The sequence below is a fragment of the Chinchilla lanigera genome, unplaced genomic scaffold (assembly GCF_000276665.1).
Source record: "Chinchilla lanigera isolate Chin_1 unplaced genomic scaffold, ChiLan1.0 scaffold00031, whole genome shotgun sequence".
Taxonomy (NCBI): Eukaryota; Metazoa; Chordata; class Mammalia; order Rodentia; family Chinchillidae; genus Chinchilla; species Chinchilla lanigera.
In genome coordinates, this window is record NW_004955432.1 from 20553324 (window position 1) to 20576011 (window position 22688).

Genomic DNA, 22688 nt, shown 5'->3' on the forward strand with positions numbered 1-22688 from the left:
TAAAAATGTTATGGAAACAATGTGTGTAAGCAGAAATGGAATAGAAAATCATCTTTGTTGTCTTGAAAAAGTAAATGTATATTATATATATATATATATGATAGCCTTTTTTAAAAAAATTTTATGAGTATGTGAAATACATCTAGTGATTTCTACCACTGCCCTGTAAATCATTAGAGGAAATATTTTTATAATAACAGATAAGCTCAAAGACAATGACATTTGGAAGCCTTTTGATAGTACATTAACATCACTGGCCATGTTAGCATGTTTGACTTTTTCAGTAGAGTTTCCAGGTGTGCGAGCTCTGCTCTGCAGAGGAAAGTGCGAGCTCAGTGTGCTGCTTGCGAGAGGCCTCCGCGTCACCCAGTGTTCTTCCGTTTCTTGCATTGTGTAGGCACCTTAACAACGAGCACGCGTTGGACGACCGGAGCACAGCGCAGTGCCGTGTGCAGATGCAGGTGGTGCAACAGTTAGAAATACAGGTTTGTGCGACCGCGCATCGTGGCCTCCTTTCTGCTGCCTCCAGCTCGTTAAACTGAGTGCTGAGCATATGCAGGGGCTTGTAGGCCGAATCTGCATGACTTGGTGAGGCGATGACTAGTCAAGTTATATGGACGATGGGATTATTTTTCACAATGGCAGTGACTCAAGATAGAGTGCTATAATTCACTTATCGCTTCGACCTACGCAACTTGTACAACGTACTGCCTACATTTGGACATCACAAAACTGCCAATTCTACGTTTTTCCTATTGTCTGTTAGGCCTATCAAGTACGATTTTATTACAGAGACCAACTTTCCATGAGCTAATTTTGATGTTCCCCAAGCAGGATTCTACATTACAGCAAAAGGCCAGTCTTTTCAATATCATGCCCTTAATACCTTCAAAAACTAGCTTCTTTTGTGTTCCTAGTATATTTCTAATTTATGATTTTACCAAAAAAAATGTTCTTGCTTGTCTTTAACTAGAGTGATGCCACATATTTTAAATCATAGATGGAAACATAGGTGACATCAGTGTTGCCCTTTGAAGTTTTAAAAATTCTTTGTGTTACTATTGATAGAATTTGGCCAAAGTAAATAGAATTTGTAAAGCTGATCAAAAAGTAATTGAGTCCCCTAAAGTCTCACTCTTGGCTGTTTGACTAATACTCCAAGAGTTTCTCTAATACGTAATCCTAAAGATTAGTTTGCTCAGCAAAATTAAAACTTTATTTTGTTTAATTAAACATACAGTTTCACCTTTCTCTTCACACTGTAGCAGGTCTTACATTACTTCAGGTCCACCATGTTGCTTTTCTTTCAGAGAACTAAATATGTTTTATTTTGAGTTGTAAAATAATCAAGGACACATAACCTGCTTGCCATTTATAAAAGGCAGAGTAAAAGAGATGATGATACAGTCCGCAGTCTGGCCAATTTTCTCTCTCTCTCTCTGTCTTTCTCTCTGTCTCTCTCTCTCTCTGTCTCTCTGCCCTGTCTGACTGATGGGAAAGTAAGCTTCGTCAGTTGTAATGAGACCCAGCGCAAGGGTAGACGCCGACTCTGTGGCAGAGTTCAGTGTTCCACACTGCCTGGTCTCTGTCACTCTATTGAATTAGATTGATGATGGTAGATTGCAGGGGGCACTAACTGGACCTCAGTGGGAATGCGTGAAGTGTGTAGACAATCCTGGCAGGCCCTGCGCTTTGAGAACCCTTCACCCCTTCACAGCTGTTGGCACTAGTCCACTGCTAACAGTGTCCACAGGACTTTAAAGAGACACCGTGGGCCTTCTAATTTATGGTTTCGGTAACTTGTTACTGTCGAGGCAACTGTGACCTCAATTCTCTTATTGACAAAAAGATGAAGTGTTATTTGTTTTCCCTGACCTTTTAACATAAGGAAAGCTATAAAAGTTTTTCCCCTCTCCATAGCTAAAGTTGCATTTCCTCCCGGAGAAGTTCCTCCTGACAGAGACTTTTATATGCAGGAATCATTACTCTGAGACAAGCTCAATGATAAGATGGATCACTGCAATAAAAGAGCTGTATCAGTCATTTCTAAAATGCTTCTGATCTCACTCCTTCCTAACAGCTTTCTAAAGAACGAGAACGTCTTCAAGCAATGATGACCCACTTGCACATGCGACCCTCAGAGCCCAAACCATCTCCCAAACCTGTAAGTGCATATTGCTTTATAAACAGTAAATAGCTCTACCACGGTAACAGACTAAGAAAATGAACAATTTAGTGACAGTTAGAAAACAATGAGTGCGATAAAAAATGTGGCAATAAAATGAAAGCAAAATGCAATCGCTTGTCAAATTGTATGTTTCTTTTAAAGTAATGCTATCTTTTACAAAATCTATCCAATCTGCACTGTGGGTGACACTAAACAAAGTATACCTATCAGCACACAAATCACTGCCTTGAGGCTGAAGCTGGAGAGAATATCTTTCTGGGATAGGTTTACAGATATTAGAAGGAAACCCACTTTGAGTCCCCTAAAAAGTAGCAACAGTACCAATCATAAATACAAAGGCATGTGGTGTACCGCAGAAGACTTACATCAATCATGAGACACGTATAAATAGACTTTTTTTATCAAATATTTTATCAAAAGTGCCAGTATTTTTATGGCCAATTTTGTTCCGTTTCTTTGGCTGCCATTTCAGTTAAGATGTATTTCTCATATTGATATATTTTACCATATGTTATATAGAATGCTAATATGGAGAGCTTATCACAAAAGGGGAAATAGGCAATTATGGAAAATAAAAGTTGCAGTTTCTCTAAGAAATACGTGAGATTTACCCTCAACCTGAGAGTATAGTCAGATACACAGACCGTGGAAAAGAATATACATATTTTGTTATCTCACCCAGCTACTGTTTCACAGAAACTTAAGAGTGATCGACTGGATAACTCTAGTTTAATGAAAGTTTGTGGCATACTTTTTAATAAGGCCCCTGCACAGCCTGGTGATGAGCGATTGCCAGCCTTGTCCATTTCTTTAGGTAGAAAAAGAACGCTTGGTTTTACAGTGGGGGAAGTAAAAAAGACAGAGTATATTATCTGGTTTTCTTCTAGTGTTTCAGTACCTCTCACCAATTAGTATTTGAAGTTTACATTTTGCCTAGAGACTATCATGTATTTAAAGTCCAATAAGGTACTTCACCAATGATATTAGAGTTTTTCTTTGGTACTTTTTTTAAGTGTAGAGTACTGTAAACACATTTTTTAATAGAAAGAGACATGTATCTTCTTTTAACCTAACACATGACTTTTTCAGCTCAAGCGTGTCTGCATCTTTAACTTTAAAAAATAAACTTTCCAGAATCTTTTTGATCCAGTGTTTAGGACTTTCTTTCCAGTGAGATTTTCCCTCTCATTGCTTCTATAGTATAATGTAGATAATCACAAGACAGAATAATTGTGTCATAAATCCATCAGGAATCTGCAGCCTGTTCTCTTCCAATTAATTATTCAATCAGTAAATTTTTTAAAACTCCAGCAGCATGGTTACATCTACACTAATAAAGAATTTTCAGCCTATAATCCAAAACAGAACCTGAATGAATAATGTAATTGAAGTATTACATTACATAAACCACACATGAAAGAATTGCTAATTGCGTTTGATGGTGGGCAATTAATACAGAATCTTAGATGAGCGATTTAAAATGAAACCACAGTTTAAAGTTCCCTTTGGAACCGGAGATATCTGAAGTGGGAAACTGCACTCCTGGTCTCAAATTGGTTCAAAAGAAGAGTGGTCAATACTCACACCCCTCAGAAAAGCCCTAAAATTTATACACTGTACAAAAGAAGCTTCAAAATTGATATGATAGTAGAGATTTACGGTCTCATGTACAGTGGCTCAGTTGAGACGGCCCACACATTTGATAAATATTAATAGCATGAATTTATTACCAAGGAGAAATGAGCTCTGTTGGTTCATCACTGCACCTTAACAGCTGTCAGTACATGAACACAAGGTGCAACCGTGCTGTCTATTATATGACCCCATTTACTCCCTGAATGGTACTTCATTAAATGGTACCTTTTGGCCATGCTATGGATGGATGAAAATCAAAGTTATCAAGGCTGCGAGTCCTGAATAATGAGTTTCACCCAACCTTGACTATATTCAGATGAGCCGAGGTAGCTAAGTGCTCACCCCGGCTTTTACATGCTTCCCTTTAGTTAATAATAAATTCTATTTTATCAGTTGGTGGTTGCACGCCTACAAACACGGTATGCTTATTATTACAGGATGCAGAATAAGTTACCGGAACATCGTAAACATGGGTAGTTAGCATAGAAAAGGGTGTACTTCTCCTATTTTGATAACTTTGAATGTGTTTGTAAAAGGTAGTGTCCTGCACTGTGTTTTCATTGGTCTGCACTTCACTATTTTTCTGGCCTCTGAATGTCACATTTTACTCTGGTTTGTAACTCTACATATGAATGCATAGCCATCCAGCTCAGCTTTCAGTGTGTTTTATTGTATAGGGAAGATTTTTGTTTTGTTTTATTTTTCCCCCTTTCGCATTTTCAACAGATATGTAACTCTCATGATATGGTCTCAGTGTGACATTATTAACTCCATGTCCTGGTTTTATTTCAAAACATCATAAGAAACGCTACATCCAGAGGCACACAAATCTTTCCACATTTCTCCGACGATGCAGAGGTACTCTGGCACATCCTGGGGAAGCTTACACCAGTGGCTTTGTAAATGTATTAAACGCAGCATTTAGTAGCATTATCTCAGCTTTTATTTATGTACGTAACAAAGAATTCCCAGCCCAGTCTGCTGGCTTAGAGTAGGAACAGAATAACAGTTTGTGGTTTATTGGGAACAGATGCACTTGGGGTTGCCTTCAGGGTGCCGGTCGTTATTATCAGACTGCTAATGTGCTTCTTCTGGCTGCCGCCCAAGAAAGAAGAACAATTAGCTGGCATATGTTAATTTTTGTTTCCCTAACAAATCTCTCTACTGACTAAATGTGTAAAACAAATCCACAAAGAAAGATCAATCAATGCTGTACACATCATTTTCTCCCCATTAAAAAAAGGTTTATCTTAAGAAGTGTATTTGGGATTTTAAAAGGCAGGTGTTACTAAATTATATACAAAAGCCAAATATGCTCTGTCTAGCCACTCCACAGTTACTACATGGAGAAGCAGCACAGTTAGAATGAGTTGTCTTGCTTGGTTGTGCAGATTACTGCATGAAATGAAAAAGACCCTGGATTACCTCCTATAATGCCATTTAAATATACGGTAGAAATCTTCTGTGCTGCCCTGCGTAAAAATTTTGCTAATTGGATGCTATTTGTGACAAAAGACGTGTGGTAAATATGACAGAGGTGGTAGGAGTTTTTGGTAATGAAGAACAGGCCCTTTCTGAGGGAGTAAGGAAGGCGCACTGTTAAACAGCTTGCACATTCTCACCTCTTTCCTTTTTCCTACCTGACACCCACTTTCCAGGGTACATCAGCGTGAAGTGACACTGTAATCATAAATTGAAAATGATACTTCCAGAGGAATTGGCAAACTTGACATTTCATTATATTTGTTAACACATGCCACAAATGATTGTTAGTGAGGAAATTCCATTTCCCTCTCCATCTCCAATCAGATTTAATTTGAAAAATTTCAGCCTCCTCCGGCTAATTTGCAATTAAGACAATTTTGTTTGAATATGTAGTAATGTCATTACCATTCCACCAAATTAGCAAGGAGACTAAAGGTCAGTGTAAAATTTTCCAGCTGGCTGGAGCCTCTCAGCTGAGATTTGGGACTATGGAGAAAAAAATTCTGGCAGCAACAGAATAGCAACTTACTTGAAGTCCTATTGGTTAGAAACCTTGCGTCCTCCATTCCTGCTGCTGTTGTTGCTCCGCTAGGGGCTAGACCTGTTTAACAACAGGGGCAGTCAATAATCAGCAACTGGCTTTTATTTAAGGACATCTACTTGCGCTGAAGTCTGGTAGGACAAGAAGGAGTTAGTCCTAAGTAACATTGCAGTAGATTATTAGATAACCTCTAACAGCATCCTCTAATTAGAGTTCTTATGATACAATTTCATCCTGTAATTAGTTGAGATTGGCTGCTTCCCTTTGCAGCTTATTAGTAGCAACACAGCTGTAGAAGTGAAACCACTCTCATTTGTCAAACCTTTTTAAGTCTTTTTCTCTTGTCTCTACCTTTTCCCTGCCCTTCTCCTGGGCTTTGCAGCTAAATCTGGTGTCTAGTGTCACCATGTCGAAGAACATGTTGGAGACATCCCCACAGAGCTTACCTCAAACCCCTACCACGCCAACGGCCCCAGTCACCCCGATTACCCAGGGACCCTCAGTAATCACCCCAGCCAGTGTGCCCAATGTGGGAGCCATACGAAGGCGACATTCAGACAAATACAACATTCCCATGTCATCAGGTAGGCTATGAATGCTCAGCGGAGCTCTTTTACTTTGGGAGAGGAAAACTGTAGGTGGAGCAAATGGACATGAGCCATTCCAGAGCCCCTGGAAACTCAGGTCGTGATTTATGGAGTGATAATTGTTTTATTCCTGGTAAATGTGGAGAGGGGCGATTCCCTAAGCACGTCGTGATGAATTGTTCTGAGTGGTTGTGCAGGAAAGAAAGCTCTCCCCATTAGGGACATTGAGAGATGCCTTGTCAGGATAGCCCGTGTTATCACCCCAGTGCAGTGAGATCCTTTGATCTCCGAGGGAAGACAAGAGCAATCCAACATGTGCGAGCAAAGCTGTATGAGAAGAGCCGTTGAAAACGGACATATATGAAGCCCCGTTGCTTTATGCAAGACACTCCGGGCTTCCCACGAGTCAGTCTCTGTCAAGGTGCTGCCCGAACGCGTGGCAACCAGCTCCTAAAACCTGTGAGATACTTTGCTCGCGAAGCATCCCGAGAGGCACCGTTCTCAAACAAGAGCTCACCTTCTCTCCCTGTCTTCCCCTCGTCCCTTCTCCCTGGCCTCTATTTCTCACCCCCACCCAGGGGCATCTGGTTAATCACACTCACACGTTGTGACCTTTATGAGCCCAGAGCCCTCTTTTTACGAATGGTGATGCTATTTTCAACGTGGGTGCTTGTGGGCGCTTTGTGTCTCCTTTGTCAAGGGCCCCAGACGCTGAGGGAGGGTCCCGTTGTGCATTTAGAAGTATTAGAAGGAAAAAAGCAAAGGTTATGGCAGGGGGCAGAAGTCCGTGTAAGAACATGCCTAAACCACCCGCGTAAAGGAGGACCTGGCTGCTGGCGAGAAATCCTCAGGCCCGCGGGTCACCTCGCTCCTGAGGTATGAGAACGTCTAAGGGACGCTGCGTGGGCACCTTGTGTCAGAAATGGCCTTTTCCTTAGAATTCAATTCCACTGTCATGGTTCACGCTTTCGCTGGTCGGTGGCTTTCTCGCCAATTCACTTTACCAATACTAGGGGAAAATCTAAAAATATCAATTACGTGTAATGCAAGTTATTAGCAGCATTAACACCTAGTTTTTGTTTTTATAGAGATTGCCCCAAACTACGAATTTTATAAAAATGCAGATGTCAGACCTCCATTTACTTATGCAACTCTCATAAGGCAGGTAAGTAGAAGGAAAATGAACTTCGCCTGATGAAATTAAAATTCATTAATGCTTAAAGTGAGGCCTGGATGAGGAAGTGTCATGGCGTCTAGTTAGTAAGCCATTATCTTACGTCACTATGTATCTTCTCTCCTTCCAGGCTATCATGGAGTCATCTGACAGGCAGTTAACACTTAATGAAATTTATAGCTGGTTTACACGGACATTTGCTTACTTCAGGCGGAATGCAGCAACTTGGAAGGTAACTCCTCTCCCACCAGTTTTAAGATTCCCTGCACAGTTCCTTACCGATAGCACAAGGAACATTTATTTACATGACATAAGCAGATTAGTATCTGCTTCCCCTCTTTTTAACCTGCCTCTTCAATGGAATGAATTCCCTCTCTCAAAATGACAAGTGAAAGAATAATTTTGCCTCTGATATAGTTTTCTAATTTGGTGCAATTAATAGCTGAGGCTTGGCAAAGAATCGAGGGCCTGACACACTAATTACAGTGTGAGCACTCAATCATCAACACCTTTGTTAGTCGCACGATATTACTTTTTCTCTTGCATATCATTGGCTAATTAGTTTGAAAAATGTCTGTTTGGCTTGTGCAACAAATGGAAGCGGTAGGTTTTGTCCTGGTCTGCGCCTTTTGTACACATCATACCTCATCGTACATCCTGAAGCTGCCACGGGAGTGAGGGCCCTGGCTACTCAGCTGGAACTAAAAGAAAGTAAAGTGAATATTATCCTGTCAGAACATAAATGCAGTTTATTTACTTAGACAAAAGGGTTCATCTATACCCCTGTCCAAACAACTTCATTGTCTGGATCTTAGGAGGAGCTAAAAAAAATGTTAGTTCTGTGCGTCTATTTTTGGAAAAGAGCAACGTCTGGAAAGATAAGGGCGCTCAGCACAGACTAAGTGAACTGTTTTATTTTCATTTCAAAAAGCAGTCAGAAACATCAATTAGCCACAAGCCATTTGGTACAAAAGGGGAGAATGTTTGTAGCTGGGAAGAATAGAAGCAGCAAAGTACTCATCAGCATACTAAGAATTTTAGACTGTGAGATATGCTAAAGTGAATTAATTTGGATTTAAAATGCAAATTAATCTGGCAGGCGATTACAGATATATGGGTGCGAGGCCCAGAATGCTTTTCATTTACCAAATGTTTAGATGTTATTAGTGGCTACAGTATGTGGTACTGTAAATGAATGTAATTGTTTTATTTATGCACAGTTACTTGGTATATATTTTATAGGATGAAAACGTCAGGGATAATCTGCAGAATATATATTTTAGGGGGTTTTCAGTTAAGTCATATTTATGTTGAAGGTTTACATTTTCTTTTGTTGCTCATTAGACGGGGTAGGGAATGTTCTGTCATTTGATTTACTGAAAGAAATTTTAAAAGAAATGAAAGGTGATTTAATATCTTAGCTTGGTCTCATCTCCACAGCTCGGGGATCCAGCAAAACTCATTCTGAACAGCTTATTAGTTCTAACTATATCGCATGCATAATAAAACTGCTCATTTGCTCATTAATATTAAAATTATCATATTCAGAGCCATGGGCATTAAGATCAATCAAATCCTTGGATTTCAGGTCAGATGCTAGATCTGCTTATGCTTCTTTTTTTTTTTAAAGAATTCTTCTCTTAAAGCAAGCCAGAAGCTTGTCTTTGTGCAAATAAAAAGAAATCTTCATCAAAATTACTTTGTTTTATATTCGTAAAATAAGAATTAGGTCAGTTCTGAGTACTTGATAGCTCTATGCCACTGTACATTGGCAGGAAGAAATATTTGCTTAGGTTCATAATTTGAATTATGGAAAATACTCAAGGTAAATTATGTTGTCTACTGTATATTTATGATAGTTAAAACTTTAGGAATGACTTAATTTGATTTAAAAATGTTAATTTTGAGTAATTACTCTAATACAAAGCCGCCAACAACATCTGTTTGCATAATCATTATGGGAAGGGAATGTACTCTCGGGTTCTAGCACTGACTTTCAATTGAGTTTAACATTTACAAAAACTTTATTGGGAATTTAAAAAAAAAAATCTAAGTGTGTCTTATTGTGCAGGCAGACCCCTACATTGTAACTTGCATATGTCATCTAATAATACAGAATAAACAAACTCTGTCATCTCATTATTATAGGGATGAAAAGAATGCCTTTGAGCTTATTTGCATAAAGCTTTGTGCAAAATTAACACTTGTCACTGTAGCCTTTTTAGCATTTTAATACCTCAAGCAGGACTGGTTCCTTTGGACATTTCAACCATCCCCAAGTGCTTGATCAGGAACACAACAGAGCTGACCTAATTGTTCTGGCATTTTCAAAGATACTGTAATTTGTACAGATATTGCAATTTAGACCAGTTCAATGAAAGGAAGGTTTTGACACAGCTATTATTAAAATAGCTTGGAAGGGTCTCTTATCACAAAGTTCAAGCTGCAGATTCCAGTAATTTGTAAGTTGGGGGTTTCTAATATCATGCCGTATTTTGATTTTCATACTTAAGCGTGTTAAGATTTTTCACTCTGATCAAGTAAGATCAATAATGTAGGGCAGCAGGCTGCCGTATTAAACAGCATTATTTTGCCGCCCTTTTCCTCTCCTCTGTCTGCTTGCAGAATGCAGTGCGCCACAATCTTAGCCTGCACAAATGTTTTGTTCGAGTAGAAAATGTTAAAGGAGCAGTGTGGACTGTGGATGAAGTAGAATACCAGAAGCGAAGGTCACAAAAGATAACAGGGTATGTCTGTGATAGTTTTGTGATCCGGCATCCAGCATCCCCCAGAAAGTGTGAATGCGTACAGCCGGGGGTGAGGGGGAGTCGGTCAGCTAGTGGCATGCTGACATTCCCTTAGCAGTCAGCTGCTTCGTGAATCTAGGCGTGGATGGCATAAATCAGCAGCACCCAACAAACGTCTTTCCATAAAAATAATCACAAGACTATTTGGGTTACTCTGCTAATCAATTCAGCGTTTTACTTGAATGAAAGGAAAAATCAGAAGGAATATGCTTTGTCAAGGGAGACATCTGCGTGATGTTTTCCGACAGCACTGTAGCCTCTAGTAAAGGACAAAAGGCTATTTTCAAATAAAGCTAATATTGCAGACACTCGTATCTGCTAAAGAATATTTTTATGAATAACGTTTCAGAAAACTTCATTTTACGGAAAAAAAAAAAAAACCAAACCCAGACATTTTTGTTTCCCAATTAGTCTGTATTTCCCAGCGTAAACTTTATTATTTGGATTCACCTTGCTTTCCCCCCAACTAGAGCTGTTCCCTGTGCCATGTAGCTGAGGTGATCACGCATGGTAATATGAGAAAATTACTGTCTGGGAAGTTTGAATTTTTTTCCTGGGGAACAAGACTGCCAGACTGAAGTCAGAAATGTAATAGAACACATTTAGTGCCTAATTAACTCCATGTACCATTAACTTCCTCCCCCAAACCACTACTGCCTGATGTGAAGAGATGACTTTAACGTCTTTTATCTACTCTTGGGCCTTGAGTTTTGATTTCTCTAGTCAAGTATGTGCTAATTTCTGCATTCAAGAAATAGTTAATCCATTATGTTGTCATTTAATTAACTATGGTAATTTGTTATGTTAATTCATGGTGTTCTAGAAATTAACCATTAATTATTTCCTGATTACATCAAATTGGTAATTGTGTTGTATATTTACATTTTTAAAATTTTATATGAACGTTGTTTTCTTGAAAATGAAATTATAACAGCTGAAGTAGGTTTAGGGATGTTCAAGGTCAGTCCTACTTTGCCTGTACACCATAGCTTAAAGTTTCACTGATCTCTGGACCAAATTGATAGGTGTACTTAATGGATCTTATATTTGAACCGTATCTCCTTGTTTCTGTGGCCTTAGACATATCCGCTGTGGAACAGTAGTGTGAAACAACAAACTAGAATGCATCCTTTCATCTGAAATGACTGGTAGCCACAGCATTTGTATTTTGACTTACAAATCATCTGTATATTTTTTCTTCCAGAAGCCCAACCTTAGTAAAAAATATACCTACCAGTTTAGGTTATGGAGCAGCTCTAAATGCCAGTTTGCAGGTAATAATCATTAAATGCACTTTTACATCGTTACTCTATTTGAATGTTTTGGCTTCCTTTTTTGGTATGCTTTGTATTTAGGTGAGATTGTGATGGTTCTTAATAGTTGGTTTATCATCCAAGGAAGTTGTAGCACCTAGCACTGTGAAAAGCCCTGGTTCTAATTCAAGCTACTTTTGATCTGAAGAAGCAAGAAGGACACCCTGTGGCAAAATCTGGAACACTCGGTTTTCCTGCAAATGCTAGATTGCTGTACAGAAGCTTTTGCAAATGTATGTGCCTATGCATTAATATTTATCCAGGCTGTCATAAATGATTTCACATCATAGTGTTGGAGAACATGGTGCTTGTGGCGAAAACTTTAAAGTTTAATTATAATATATAATTTTTATGCAGAGGAGGCAAATGTCAGGACTTTTTTATTTTGAGTTAAGTTCTGGTCATTTTTAAAAAGCACAGCAACTGCTTATATTATCCCGGAGTATTTCATGACATGCAAGGGTCCCACATTGTATTATGCAGAAGGTTGAAACGTGAATGAGAAAGTTTGCTGCTGCCGGAACTATTGTTTACGCATTCACACCACGCTTAATTTCCATGCTACGTCTGCCACAAGTAGCCGATGAGGGATTTTCGTCTTTCCTATGCATTTAAGTATTTCTAAACTGTCTGTGGCACAGTTTGAACCTCTTGAAAGGAGATACGTTTAAAAAGTTGTTTTGAAGGGTATCTTAAAGTTTGTCTCACAGTCTGTCCATGTCCCTAGGCTGCCTTGGCAGAGAGCAGTTTACCTTTGCTAAGTAACCCTGGACTGATCAATAACTCATCCAGTGGCCTCCTGCAGGCTGTCCACGAAGACCTCAATGGCTCCCTGGACCACATCGACAGCAACGGGAACAGCAGCGCAGGATGCTCACCGCAGCCTCACATGTAAGTGTGACTAACAGATCCCTGAAGGGAAGAAAGCATACCCCGCCGCTCCGAAAATGTGCTGTTCTTCAGGACGTGTTAATGGTGTGCACGTGACCACTGTAACACTGCAGTTAAAGTGCACTGTGTCCATGAGGTGAAAAAAGTGTATCAAAATTAGTTTTAATGTGTCTTAGCAATTCCCCCAAATGCTCTATAGCGATTGTTGGAGCCGTCCTCCACAAACCCTCAGCACTGCTAACGTTCTCTTGGGCGTAAGGCAGTGTCTTCAGTGAATCTGTGTCTTATGGGTCATTATCACAGTTTGGTTTGTGTGGTGTCATAAGAATATTCATGGTGGAATAAGTTGTCGTAATTTTTACTACTATTGCAGGTCTCTAAACCATTTATGAACTGTAGTGAAGACATTGCCCATTTTTATAAACCGTAAAATGCGAAGTTTAACTGTTACCCACAGTTTACATAGAAGCTAGTAAAGTGTAACTTTTTGCCTGTCTTATAAATCAGTGTAATTACATATTCAACTTTAATTACTGGTGCGTCTGTATTGGCAAGGTTTATATGTTATATTTTATGCAAGACTACGATTCCTATTAATATTTAGCAGCTAACTATATCATTAATTACTCTAAAATCTTTCCCCTACCATCTTTTTAATGGAGCTGAGAGACTAGAAGTATTAAAAATTGATGTATTGTGGATTTCAGAAATGTGTGTGACACTTTTAAAAACGCCTGATCTTATTCAACGGTGTCAGCATATCAGTTGCTTGTTTACCAAGAAGTATGACCCCGGTAGAACTTAGAATTCCAGGGGAAAAATTAGAATCTGGATAACAAAGTGAATATACCATTCAGTTGTTAGTCTGAGCTGTGATTTATGTCCATACTTCTGTGAATTAAACGTCATGTTCTTCTAACTTCAAGTTAATGAAATAGGATCAGCCTTTTTCCTCATTTTTATGTTTTCTTCTTCTTCTTTTAATTTTTTGAATTAAATATCTAGTCAAAGACCTAAAAGAGAAATACAACCTTCACATGTGCCCATGTCTTCTCACGAGATATTATTTTTGTTGACTTTTAAAACCTTTTTTCTATGTGACATTTTCGACATGCTTAATTGCCTTACGGCACTTTTACTGTCACCTTTGCGAAAAACACACTGTGAACATTAATGTGTTTCATCAGGTTCCAAGCCATTACTTTTCAAAAATGGAAAAATTTGTCTTTTGGAAGTGTCTTTAGATGTGTTAAATAATACAAAAGAAGTAATAAAACTCAGAGTAGAAAGAGCATGAATATATGCTCTTGAGAGTAGCACCACTCTAAAACGAGGAAAGTGGGCAATCAGACAAAAGTTCTTATCTCCCTGCTTTACCCTGTCACGGTGCAGAGGGGAGCTGGGGGCTTTTGCTTGCAGCGGTTCTCTTGAGTACGCTAATGTTCCCTCCCTGTACAAAATGCTAAGACAATAAAACTTTAAAGAGCAAACAAGAGTCAGGTCCTGTTTTCCTCCCTTAAAAAAAAAGACCCAGTTCAGAGAAATGAAAGCCATCCCTAAGTGTGTAAGCTCCTAGTGCTTCTCCCCTTGCTCTTAGGCTATTTGCAGAGATTGTTACAAACCATCTACCGAAGATATGTAAAGAAGAATGTTTTTAAAAATGTAATTGTCCAGTGCTAGGAATATTAACATAAAAAAGGAATGCTTAATAAAATAGTGTTTTAAATGTTATACTTTAGAACATGAACTAATACTTGGGATAAAGTATGACATCGTTAGGTCAGTAGTGTTTTTCATTTGACAATTGCTGTGTGAGACTTTTTATTTTATTATAAATTTAATTAAAGTTTAATCGAGATATCTCAAAAATAATCGTATGTGTAAAACAATATAAAATTATATATTTAGTGCCTCATGTACTGCCGCTATGGTTTTATAAAATTAATATATTCCAGGCTAATGTATCATACATTTTATGCTCATATGAATTAGTGCATATGAAAAATGCTTATGTTGACCTTCTGTAGATAAAAAGAAAATCTCTCTTGGCTACAGATTTCAGAAAAGAGAAAAATGAGATGTAGCTCAAGTCTTATCTTTCTCTAAATGATATAAGTTAAAATCAAAATTTTAATTTCCTTGAGTCGGTGTTTATTCTGTGAATCTGTTTTGCCTGCTATTATTGACTCTTTGTGTGTTAGGTATCCAATATCAATGGGGTGCACTTCAGTACCCCATATTATCATCTTTCTAGTTTTAGGATGCCTGTACTTAAAGCTTTTTATACTTTTATGAGGCAGAGGAAAAATGTTGATCTAATTCTCTCAGGCATAATTTGGCTGCAAATAATTGAATACAATTGAAAATACTTTGGAAATTAAACAGAAGTGATAGAAAATTATGGAACATTTCAAGCGCATGTTTTTGTGTCCTGAAATGAATTCAGGCACCTGGTTGTATTGGAGGGGGCTGGTTATGCCGATTACAATTATGAGAGGCAATAGGGCCCATGATGTCTGTGGATGGACACGCTCTGGCGCTCCACGGTCAGGATTCTTGTCCTCGACTCAGCACTTTTGATACTAGCCCAGTGGGAACAAAAAAGTTCCCTCATCGGGTTTCTGAGCTGATAATGAGGTAAGTAATGGTGATACCTACCTCATAAGATTCTTGTATATGAAATTAGTACCTGGAAATTAATAATCGCTCCCTGTGTCTCTCATAGGGCTATGTTCCTAGGTATGGATTTATATTACCTCTTGTAATGTTTCATCATTACTGTAAATAAGACCATAAACAACACAAAAACTCGTTTTTGCATTTTAGTGCTTGTGTGCATCCCGGAAACTTGTAGTTTCTTAGACAATCCCTTTTTTTTCCTCCCATGTCTCCTCAGAATTCATAAAGTAAACATTGTTGAAACTAAAATAAATGGACTGAGATGTGTGTTTCTAGGAGCATGTTACTCAGAGTAGACGGGATAAAGGATTTTTGAGATAAGAAAATATTGCATGCAATTCTGGGCAATGAACTATCCAGAGTGAGAATAATGCCAACGAAGAATCAGGAGCCCACACTATGTGTGCAGAAAACAGGGAGAGTTAGGTTGGACAGGAATTTAGAATGCACAAAGCAAAGTAGAATTTAGAATATACAAAGATGAAACCACGCTGCTCTGTTACTTAAATGCCATGCCAAGGTGATGCTTACTCACTATGGAGCTTATCAGTGTTAGAAGTTTGAGTTTGACATACTCAGAGCTGTGCTTTGGGAAGAGCAACTGTATAAAATTGTATTAAATATGTCATGACTTAATTATGTATGTATTTAGTATTTAGTTGTGTATAGCAAGATATTCTGGACTCTAGTGAGTGTGGAAGCAGGAGATTCATTGCTGCAGGGTGTTCTACCTGGCTTACACGCACAACTAGGAGTGAAATAGAAAGCGATGGGAGAAATACCAGTGTGTAACAACCACCTGGATGATGAGGACAAACAGAAGAAAGGGAGAAATCATAGCTCCTCTAAACTCCCACAGAGAGACAGAGGGCCCAGAACAGCCTTGAAGAGGAAAATGGTGAGTCCAGAATTTTACTTATAAAATCAAAGAACGTAGATATCCTTAGATTCAAGGAGGAAAACCTAAACCTGTTCATTTGGTTAGTGTTTTTATTCAACTCCATCATAGTAAACTCAATGTAGAATATAAATCTGTATCTTGGTTTCATAGAGAGGTTGTGAAGGATAAGAAGAACGGAATGATAGGTAATGGGCTGGTGCTCCTGAGAAATTATTTTAGCAGAACAAGAGATGTTCAGTTATCGTCCACGTTCCATGCTCCATAGTTTAGCACTTTCCTTCCCAGTTTTCACTCTTACAGGTCCCTGAATGAAGGCCTTTACAAATGAGTGTGTTTATTTTACTCCTGTCTCTTTGCCTTTCTGCCCTCTCTTTGGTCTGCTTCTCTGCTTTCTCTTGCATAAATTTTGTCTTTTGCACCGATCATATTTCCTACTTTTCCAAGTTTGTTCCTTATTCCAGTATTTGGAGCTACATATGTGTGCTTGGGTGTCATAATGTGTCCGTGGCCACTTGTGTATTCATGCATACATGCCTACTAGTTTTTGGACATCCTTAGCTTAATGACAAGTTTCTTAAGAATAGAGATGATGCTCTAGATATATTTTGGTATACAAAGCTCTACCACAGTCTGCCATATGCAGTGAGCATACAAAGAAAGTGTGATGCTCATTATGAAGAGTCACATTGCGGATGATATTTAATTAGAAGCAACTGGGGGCTGGGGATTTGGCTCAGCGGTGCAGTGCCTGCCTGGCAAGCGTGAGGTTATTAGTTCGATTCCTGGTACCGGAAAAAAAACCAAACCAAAACAAAAAAATAATAATAATTAGAAGCAATTTAACTTAAAAGCAAAAATTATCAGAATAAAACTTAGAACTCCCCTAGAACCCTGAAAAAGGAAGAAGAATAAAATAGATTTTAGGAAGAAAGAAAAGATAAATATGATGTTCATCTTTATGCAGGAGCCAAGAGATTTTTTTCAAATTATTAACAGAATGCACTTTTTAAGTTTTATTTTTAATTCAAATTTTTGGATTGCTATGCTTTATAACCATCCAAATTTATATGATTAGAAGCTTTCAGGCCCCCTCGCCTCATTTGTGATGATCTTCCCAGACCCAGTTACATTTTATCCTGTTGAAAGCCAATTAAACACTGGGTGTGGTGGCACAGGCCTATAATCCCAGCACTCAGGAGGCTGAAACAGGAGGTTCCTTGAGAGTTCGAGGCCAAGCTGGGCTACAAAGTGAGCTTAAGGCCAGCCTGAACTGCATAGCAAGACCCTGTCTCAAAAAGACAAAAAGACAAAAAAAAAAAAAAAAAAAAGGTAATTAAAAGGAAAAAACTTGAAGTCTTGCAATATAAATCTCAGATGAATGTTCAAAATGATTTTAGCAAAAAGTAGGAAAGAGTAAAGCCAGGTAGCATTGTCTACGTATTTTTTCAAAGCTTATTTGACTCTTTTCAGTCAGCTATTTGTTGATTCAAAGTAGGTCATGATTTTTCTTTTTTGCTGTGTTTTGCTGCTGTTTGGAGAGCTCTAGAACTATGTAGAGGATGAACAACTGTTAAGGATATTCCTTTTAAGAATCTGAGCTGAACATTATTACAATTTATAACACTGTTGCCCATGTACTTCTGTGCTGGTATTCTTCTCTGGTTTGTCAGATTTCTATAGAATATGGATAAAAATTACTTAAAGTTTCTACTTTAAAGAGTTGTTTACCTTTTTAAAAACTACTTTAAAAGTTAAGATGGATGCTGTTTAGATCAACACAAATTTAGCTTTCTTTCTTCTCCCAAGTGTTAGGCTGAACTCTGAAAAAAGAAGTCAGTTGGACTAGAGCTTCAAAGTGAATGTTTACTGACCGATAGTCAGTTGATTTCTTTTACCTTCTCAATGGGAGGCAGAAAGAGGAATTTAATCGTGCACTCGCAGTTGTTTGTTGAACTGTGTTGTTTCATTTTTAAACAATTGTTTCTCTTCACTCCCAATAAATAGGCTCAGATTTGCATTTGTATTTCTCTTCCAAAATGCTAAATGAAATTCCCACTCTGTAGTTTCAATTTTGTTTCTAAATATCAAAATGAACGTTCTTCTCAAGCTGGTGTCCTAGGGAGGGCTTTACACACAAAGCTGCCCCTGTCATGCCGTTCTCCTTTCTGATTATTAGAGCCTCCTACTGCTGAGCTTTCAGGTCATTTCTTATGTATCATCCCTGAATCCCATCCTCCTCTATGTCATTTAAAAGTTCTACGTGCTAAATAGTCTACATTAGTGCCACTGATCATTTTCTTCTCCCTTCTATTCAAGCAAATATTTAAGGTCTAAGAGTTGGTGTGATCTTCTATAGAGAATATTAGTGTTCTGTAGAGAATGTATTTAAGAATAGAAAATAAGTTTGTTGTCCCCTTACAAGCCAAAACTTCAGCATAAGGAGAAAAAAGTTGTCATATGAATGGAGTAATGTAGTATTATTTCAGGATTGCAGTAGAGATCACATTTGCAGTAGAGCTCAAGACGTCGAATACATATTCTTAGTGCCGCAAAACTTTCTGTACAGTTGTTCCAGTAATCTTTGCAATGTTCTGTGCTTCTGGAGAACCTCCATTGTGATATCACTGTATTGAACTTCACCCTCTCTGATCAGTAACAACTTGCCACCGAAGCCAGCTAAAAGGGACCCTCAGACACCCACTTTGTAAACCAGTACTGGCAATCTAAACATAATGAAAATATGCAGGTGTATGATCATGCCTTTTTGTTCCTTGCTAGTCTCATTAGCTACCTTCAAATTTACATTGCTGTTTGTAGACACATGTAGAATTTGCAGATCCCACACCTTTGTGGGTGATATTTTATATAAAACCCCTACAGGTCTTAGATCTCTCTCTGTGGACAAAAGCATTTGCAATTAGAGTGCCTCGGAGGAGAGCAGTTGAAAGTGACCGGCCAGGGAAATGTTCATCATTGTTTTCGGTCCTGTTAAGCCTGTACTATTTTTGCTGATGTTTTGGATCATTACGTTGCCTGTGAGGGTCTAAACATAAAAGCGGTTTTGGACCTCACATATGTTGTCGCAGATTTTCTTATTAACACCTTTTGTCACCTTTAAATTTTTTTTCCTCTTAACCTTTCTGGGCCTCTGATAATTTTTGCTCTGATGTAATTCCATTTTTATTTAATCTCTAAACTTTTTCATTAACTTTGCTAGTTAGCTTTGAGATTGCTTTCCAAAGTGGTTGTGCAGAACTTACGATGATGCTAAGCTCTTTATCATCTCATCTCTTTTTCAAAGTGCTACAAGTGCGGATCAGTAGCTGCTGTTCTTTTTTACATTATTCCAGTCCCCGTATGTGGCACTTAACAGCTCATTCTAGCTTCTCTTAATAAAAAGATCCTCCTAGAGGTACAGTACCTTCAGCTAAAATGTGTTATATCCCTACCGTGCCAATTGTGGAAATTTGTGGGTTCCTATAGGGTTTTGAAGGATTTTTATAGAACTATAGAGATGCTATCTGACATCCGTGGTGTGAAATCCCATAATTTAGGCAAAGTGTGTCAGACAACTTTAGCTGACAGTATTGTAGCTTACTGCTTCTGTTTCATATCTAAAGAAGATACTTTGTTAGAAGACATATCTGCATTTTTACTGACACTAGTTGAGCCTTAGAAATTTCCTTTCTCAAAAGGTCAAAGAATCGTTGACAAAAATTGTTTAAGAAATGAATATTGCTTCAATACTAATTTTTTCTACATCTAGATCAGGAGGAAAATAAAGACTTTACATACTTACGTGGAATTTTATCTTGACATAGGACTTGAGCACTGAACATATACTTGGCTACTTAGCAACTAAAATTTACCGTTCACATAAGTAATATGTTACACTTGAAAATTTTAACACAGTAAACACAGTTTAAAGGACAGATTTACCAAGTTCCATAAACAGGAACTTCTATCATAGGATAGAATTAAATAATGTACTTAATTAGTATAATTTATATAAGCAATGGATGATCAAATAGTTTAGCATAACTACTGAAAACTAACATTTAGTTTGTTCTTCATCAAAAGCAAGACCGAAAAAAGAGTCATGCCAGCCCACATGCTTAAAAGGCTGGCTACACATTATCTTTTTATCAATACATTTATGCTTGTAACATTATGCCTGAGTTCTCTTTTGTTAATTAGCAAATCAGAGAATCCACAATTGACTAGCTTTAGAATAAAAGGATGGATTGCTCACATTCCCTATTTCTTTCTCATGTTTAGAGAGAGCCATGTGGTTTAATCTGAGCAAAGGGATACTTCCAGAAGAGCGGCCAGTCTCAGAGATCAGATCAACCTAGGGACAGGAACTGTGTGTAAGGCAGGCGGGGAAGAGTCTCCCTGAAGTTGTCCTGGAAGACAGCTCCATCAAGAGGCAGCGGAGGGTGGGCAACATTTCATGGGGCACACTGGGAATGGGAAATAGGTAACCTCCCAGGAAAACAGATGAACCACAGCCATGAGATATGAACAACCACAGGCCCAGCTACAGGACTGAGATCAAGATCTTCGGGGCACTGAACCCAGTTAACTGTCAGATGGAGTTAGAGAGAAACTGGGACATGTGCCCCAAACACACATCCGTCCTTCCTGTCACTGACTGAAATGTGGCCCAAGGAACACAGCGAGAACACGGCTTTTGGATGAGTGGTGGGAAGGGTTGGAGCAGCAGGAGAGCGGGCCGGCTTGCTAAGTGTCAAGATGTGATTACGACTCCCACTTTTCTGGCCAACACATCAGAAATACAGAGGTCCAGATCTCCCACTGAGTGTTCATTGAGATTACCTTTATAGAAGACGAAATGGAATTGCGCCCATTGTGTCTGCATAAGCAACTGCCTTGATTCTGAGATTGGCAGCGATATATTTGTATTTTTTGATGGAGAAAGCAATTACATATGCATTTTCATTCTATTATAGATGTTTTGGGAATGTCTGTCGATTTTTTATAGCCAAATATGTGGTAAGTCTTAAGGAATTTTATTGTTTACTTTTTAAAAAACAGCACTATGGCAAAATCATTTCGGAGTAAGCCTCAAAGTCATATAAAATTCAGTTTCTTTAAATATTATTATATAAACTTGAATTTCAATATAATATTAAATATAAGGACAGCAACTTAAGGAAATTTTGATTGTAGAATATGCAGTGTATAAAAGTATGCATTGTAAACTCAACAAAACTTTTTGTTATATTTTTTTCTTACTGATTTTCAATGGGATTTTGAAATGCCATCTCAGGCTCTGCTCTAATGCGATTTAAAATAGATGTGTCAGGTGCACCATTAAGAATGAAAATATGTCTTGAAGGGAAGATTTTATTAGAATTATCTGAAAACAATATTTCTTTGTGATCAAACATTAAAGGGCTGCATTATTTAGAAAATAGAGTAAAAGAGAATAAGACGTATTGAATATATTAAATGTGCATTTTGGCTTTAAAGTGAAAATTAAAGTTGTTCTCCTTTTCTCCAGCCAGGAAAAAAGGAGGAAGGAAATTTGTAGGGTATTTTCTACTGATCTATTACAAAGAGCACACTGTACTTGATATAGATGGGATAGGGAATCATCTGTGCATTCCAGTTTGGAATCATCTCTTCATATCTTCTGGAGGGAATGTTTTCCTTTCAATTAAACTATGAGAAGAACTTTTATTGCTGTGGAAATAGAGTGATGATCTGAGTATTGTTCTATAGCAACAGCTACATGAAAATGCATGATAAAGATCAACTTATCCAATACTGAAATTTTGCAATAGATGTATTTTAATCTACAAAACAGTAAATAAGGCCAGAGATATAGCTCAGTGGCACATTGCCTGCCTGGCAAATGCAAGATCCCAAGCTTGATTCCAGGTACCAAGAAAAAAAAAAAAAAAAAGAATAAACAATCTCAAAAGACAAAAATGGGAAAAAAGTTGAACCATAATAGTAAAAATTCGTTGTAAAATTTTAATTCATGTGGATTAGTTTTCCACCTATAGTTCTTTTTAATTATATATCTTAGTTCTATAAATTAGAGAAGTAAATGTTTCTCTACAGTTGCTTAAAATTATAAGTAAAACTTTAAACTTTATTATGAAAATCTGGAGTATCCTTTCAAAAGCTTGAAATTGTAAGTAGAATAAAGTGAATTAAGACTAAAAATAACTTAATTCAATTTAGCCTCATATTGGCTCTCATTTCAAAAAAGTATTAACAGAATGCTTTGTTTTAAAGTAAGCTTTCGTATTTAAGACCTTAATTCCACTTACATTATCAACTTAATTCTATAATACTTTAGATCACCTAAAATACTTCTTAAACCAGAAAACAAAAATAGCCTTCTAGAGGAATTATATACTTAAAAATATTAATCATTTCTCATTTTCATCTGACTTAATACAATCATGGTAACTAAGCTTGTAACTTTTACAAATCTATCATCAAATTCTAA

General features: G+C 37.7%; 1 protein-coding gene across 5 annotated transcripts in view; it reads left to right on the plus strand.

The window, feature by feature from the left end:
- The window catches only part of Foxp2 (forkhead box P2), a 384240-nt gene that overhangs the window by 347955 nt on the left and 13597 nt on the right, over window positions 1–22688 (plus strand). For all 5 annotated transcript variants that reach the window (XM_013516055.1, XM_013516054.1, XM_013516057.1 and 2 more), the window contains 8 exons: window positions 398–485; window positions 2081–2164; window positions 6232–6433; window positions 7525–7601; window positions 7741–7842; window positions 10236–10357; window positions 11622–11691; window positions 12458–12621. In XM_013516055.1, coding sequence (XP_013371509.1) covers window positions 398–485; window positions 2081–2164; window positions 6232–6433; window positions 7525–7601; window positions 7741–7842; window positions 10236–10357; window positions 11622–11691; window positions 12458–12621 — 909 coding nt within the window. The remainder of the gene's footprint in view (window positions 1–397; window positions 486–2080; window positions 2165–6231; window positions 6434–7524; window positions 7602–7740; window positions 7843–10235; window positions 10358–11621; window positions 11692–12457; window positions 12622–22688) is intronic.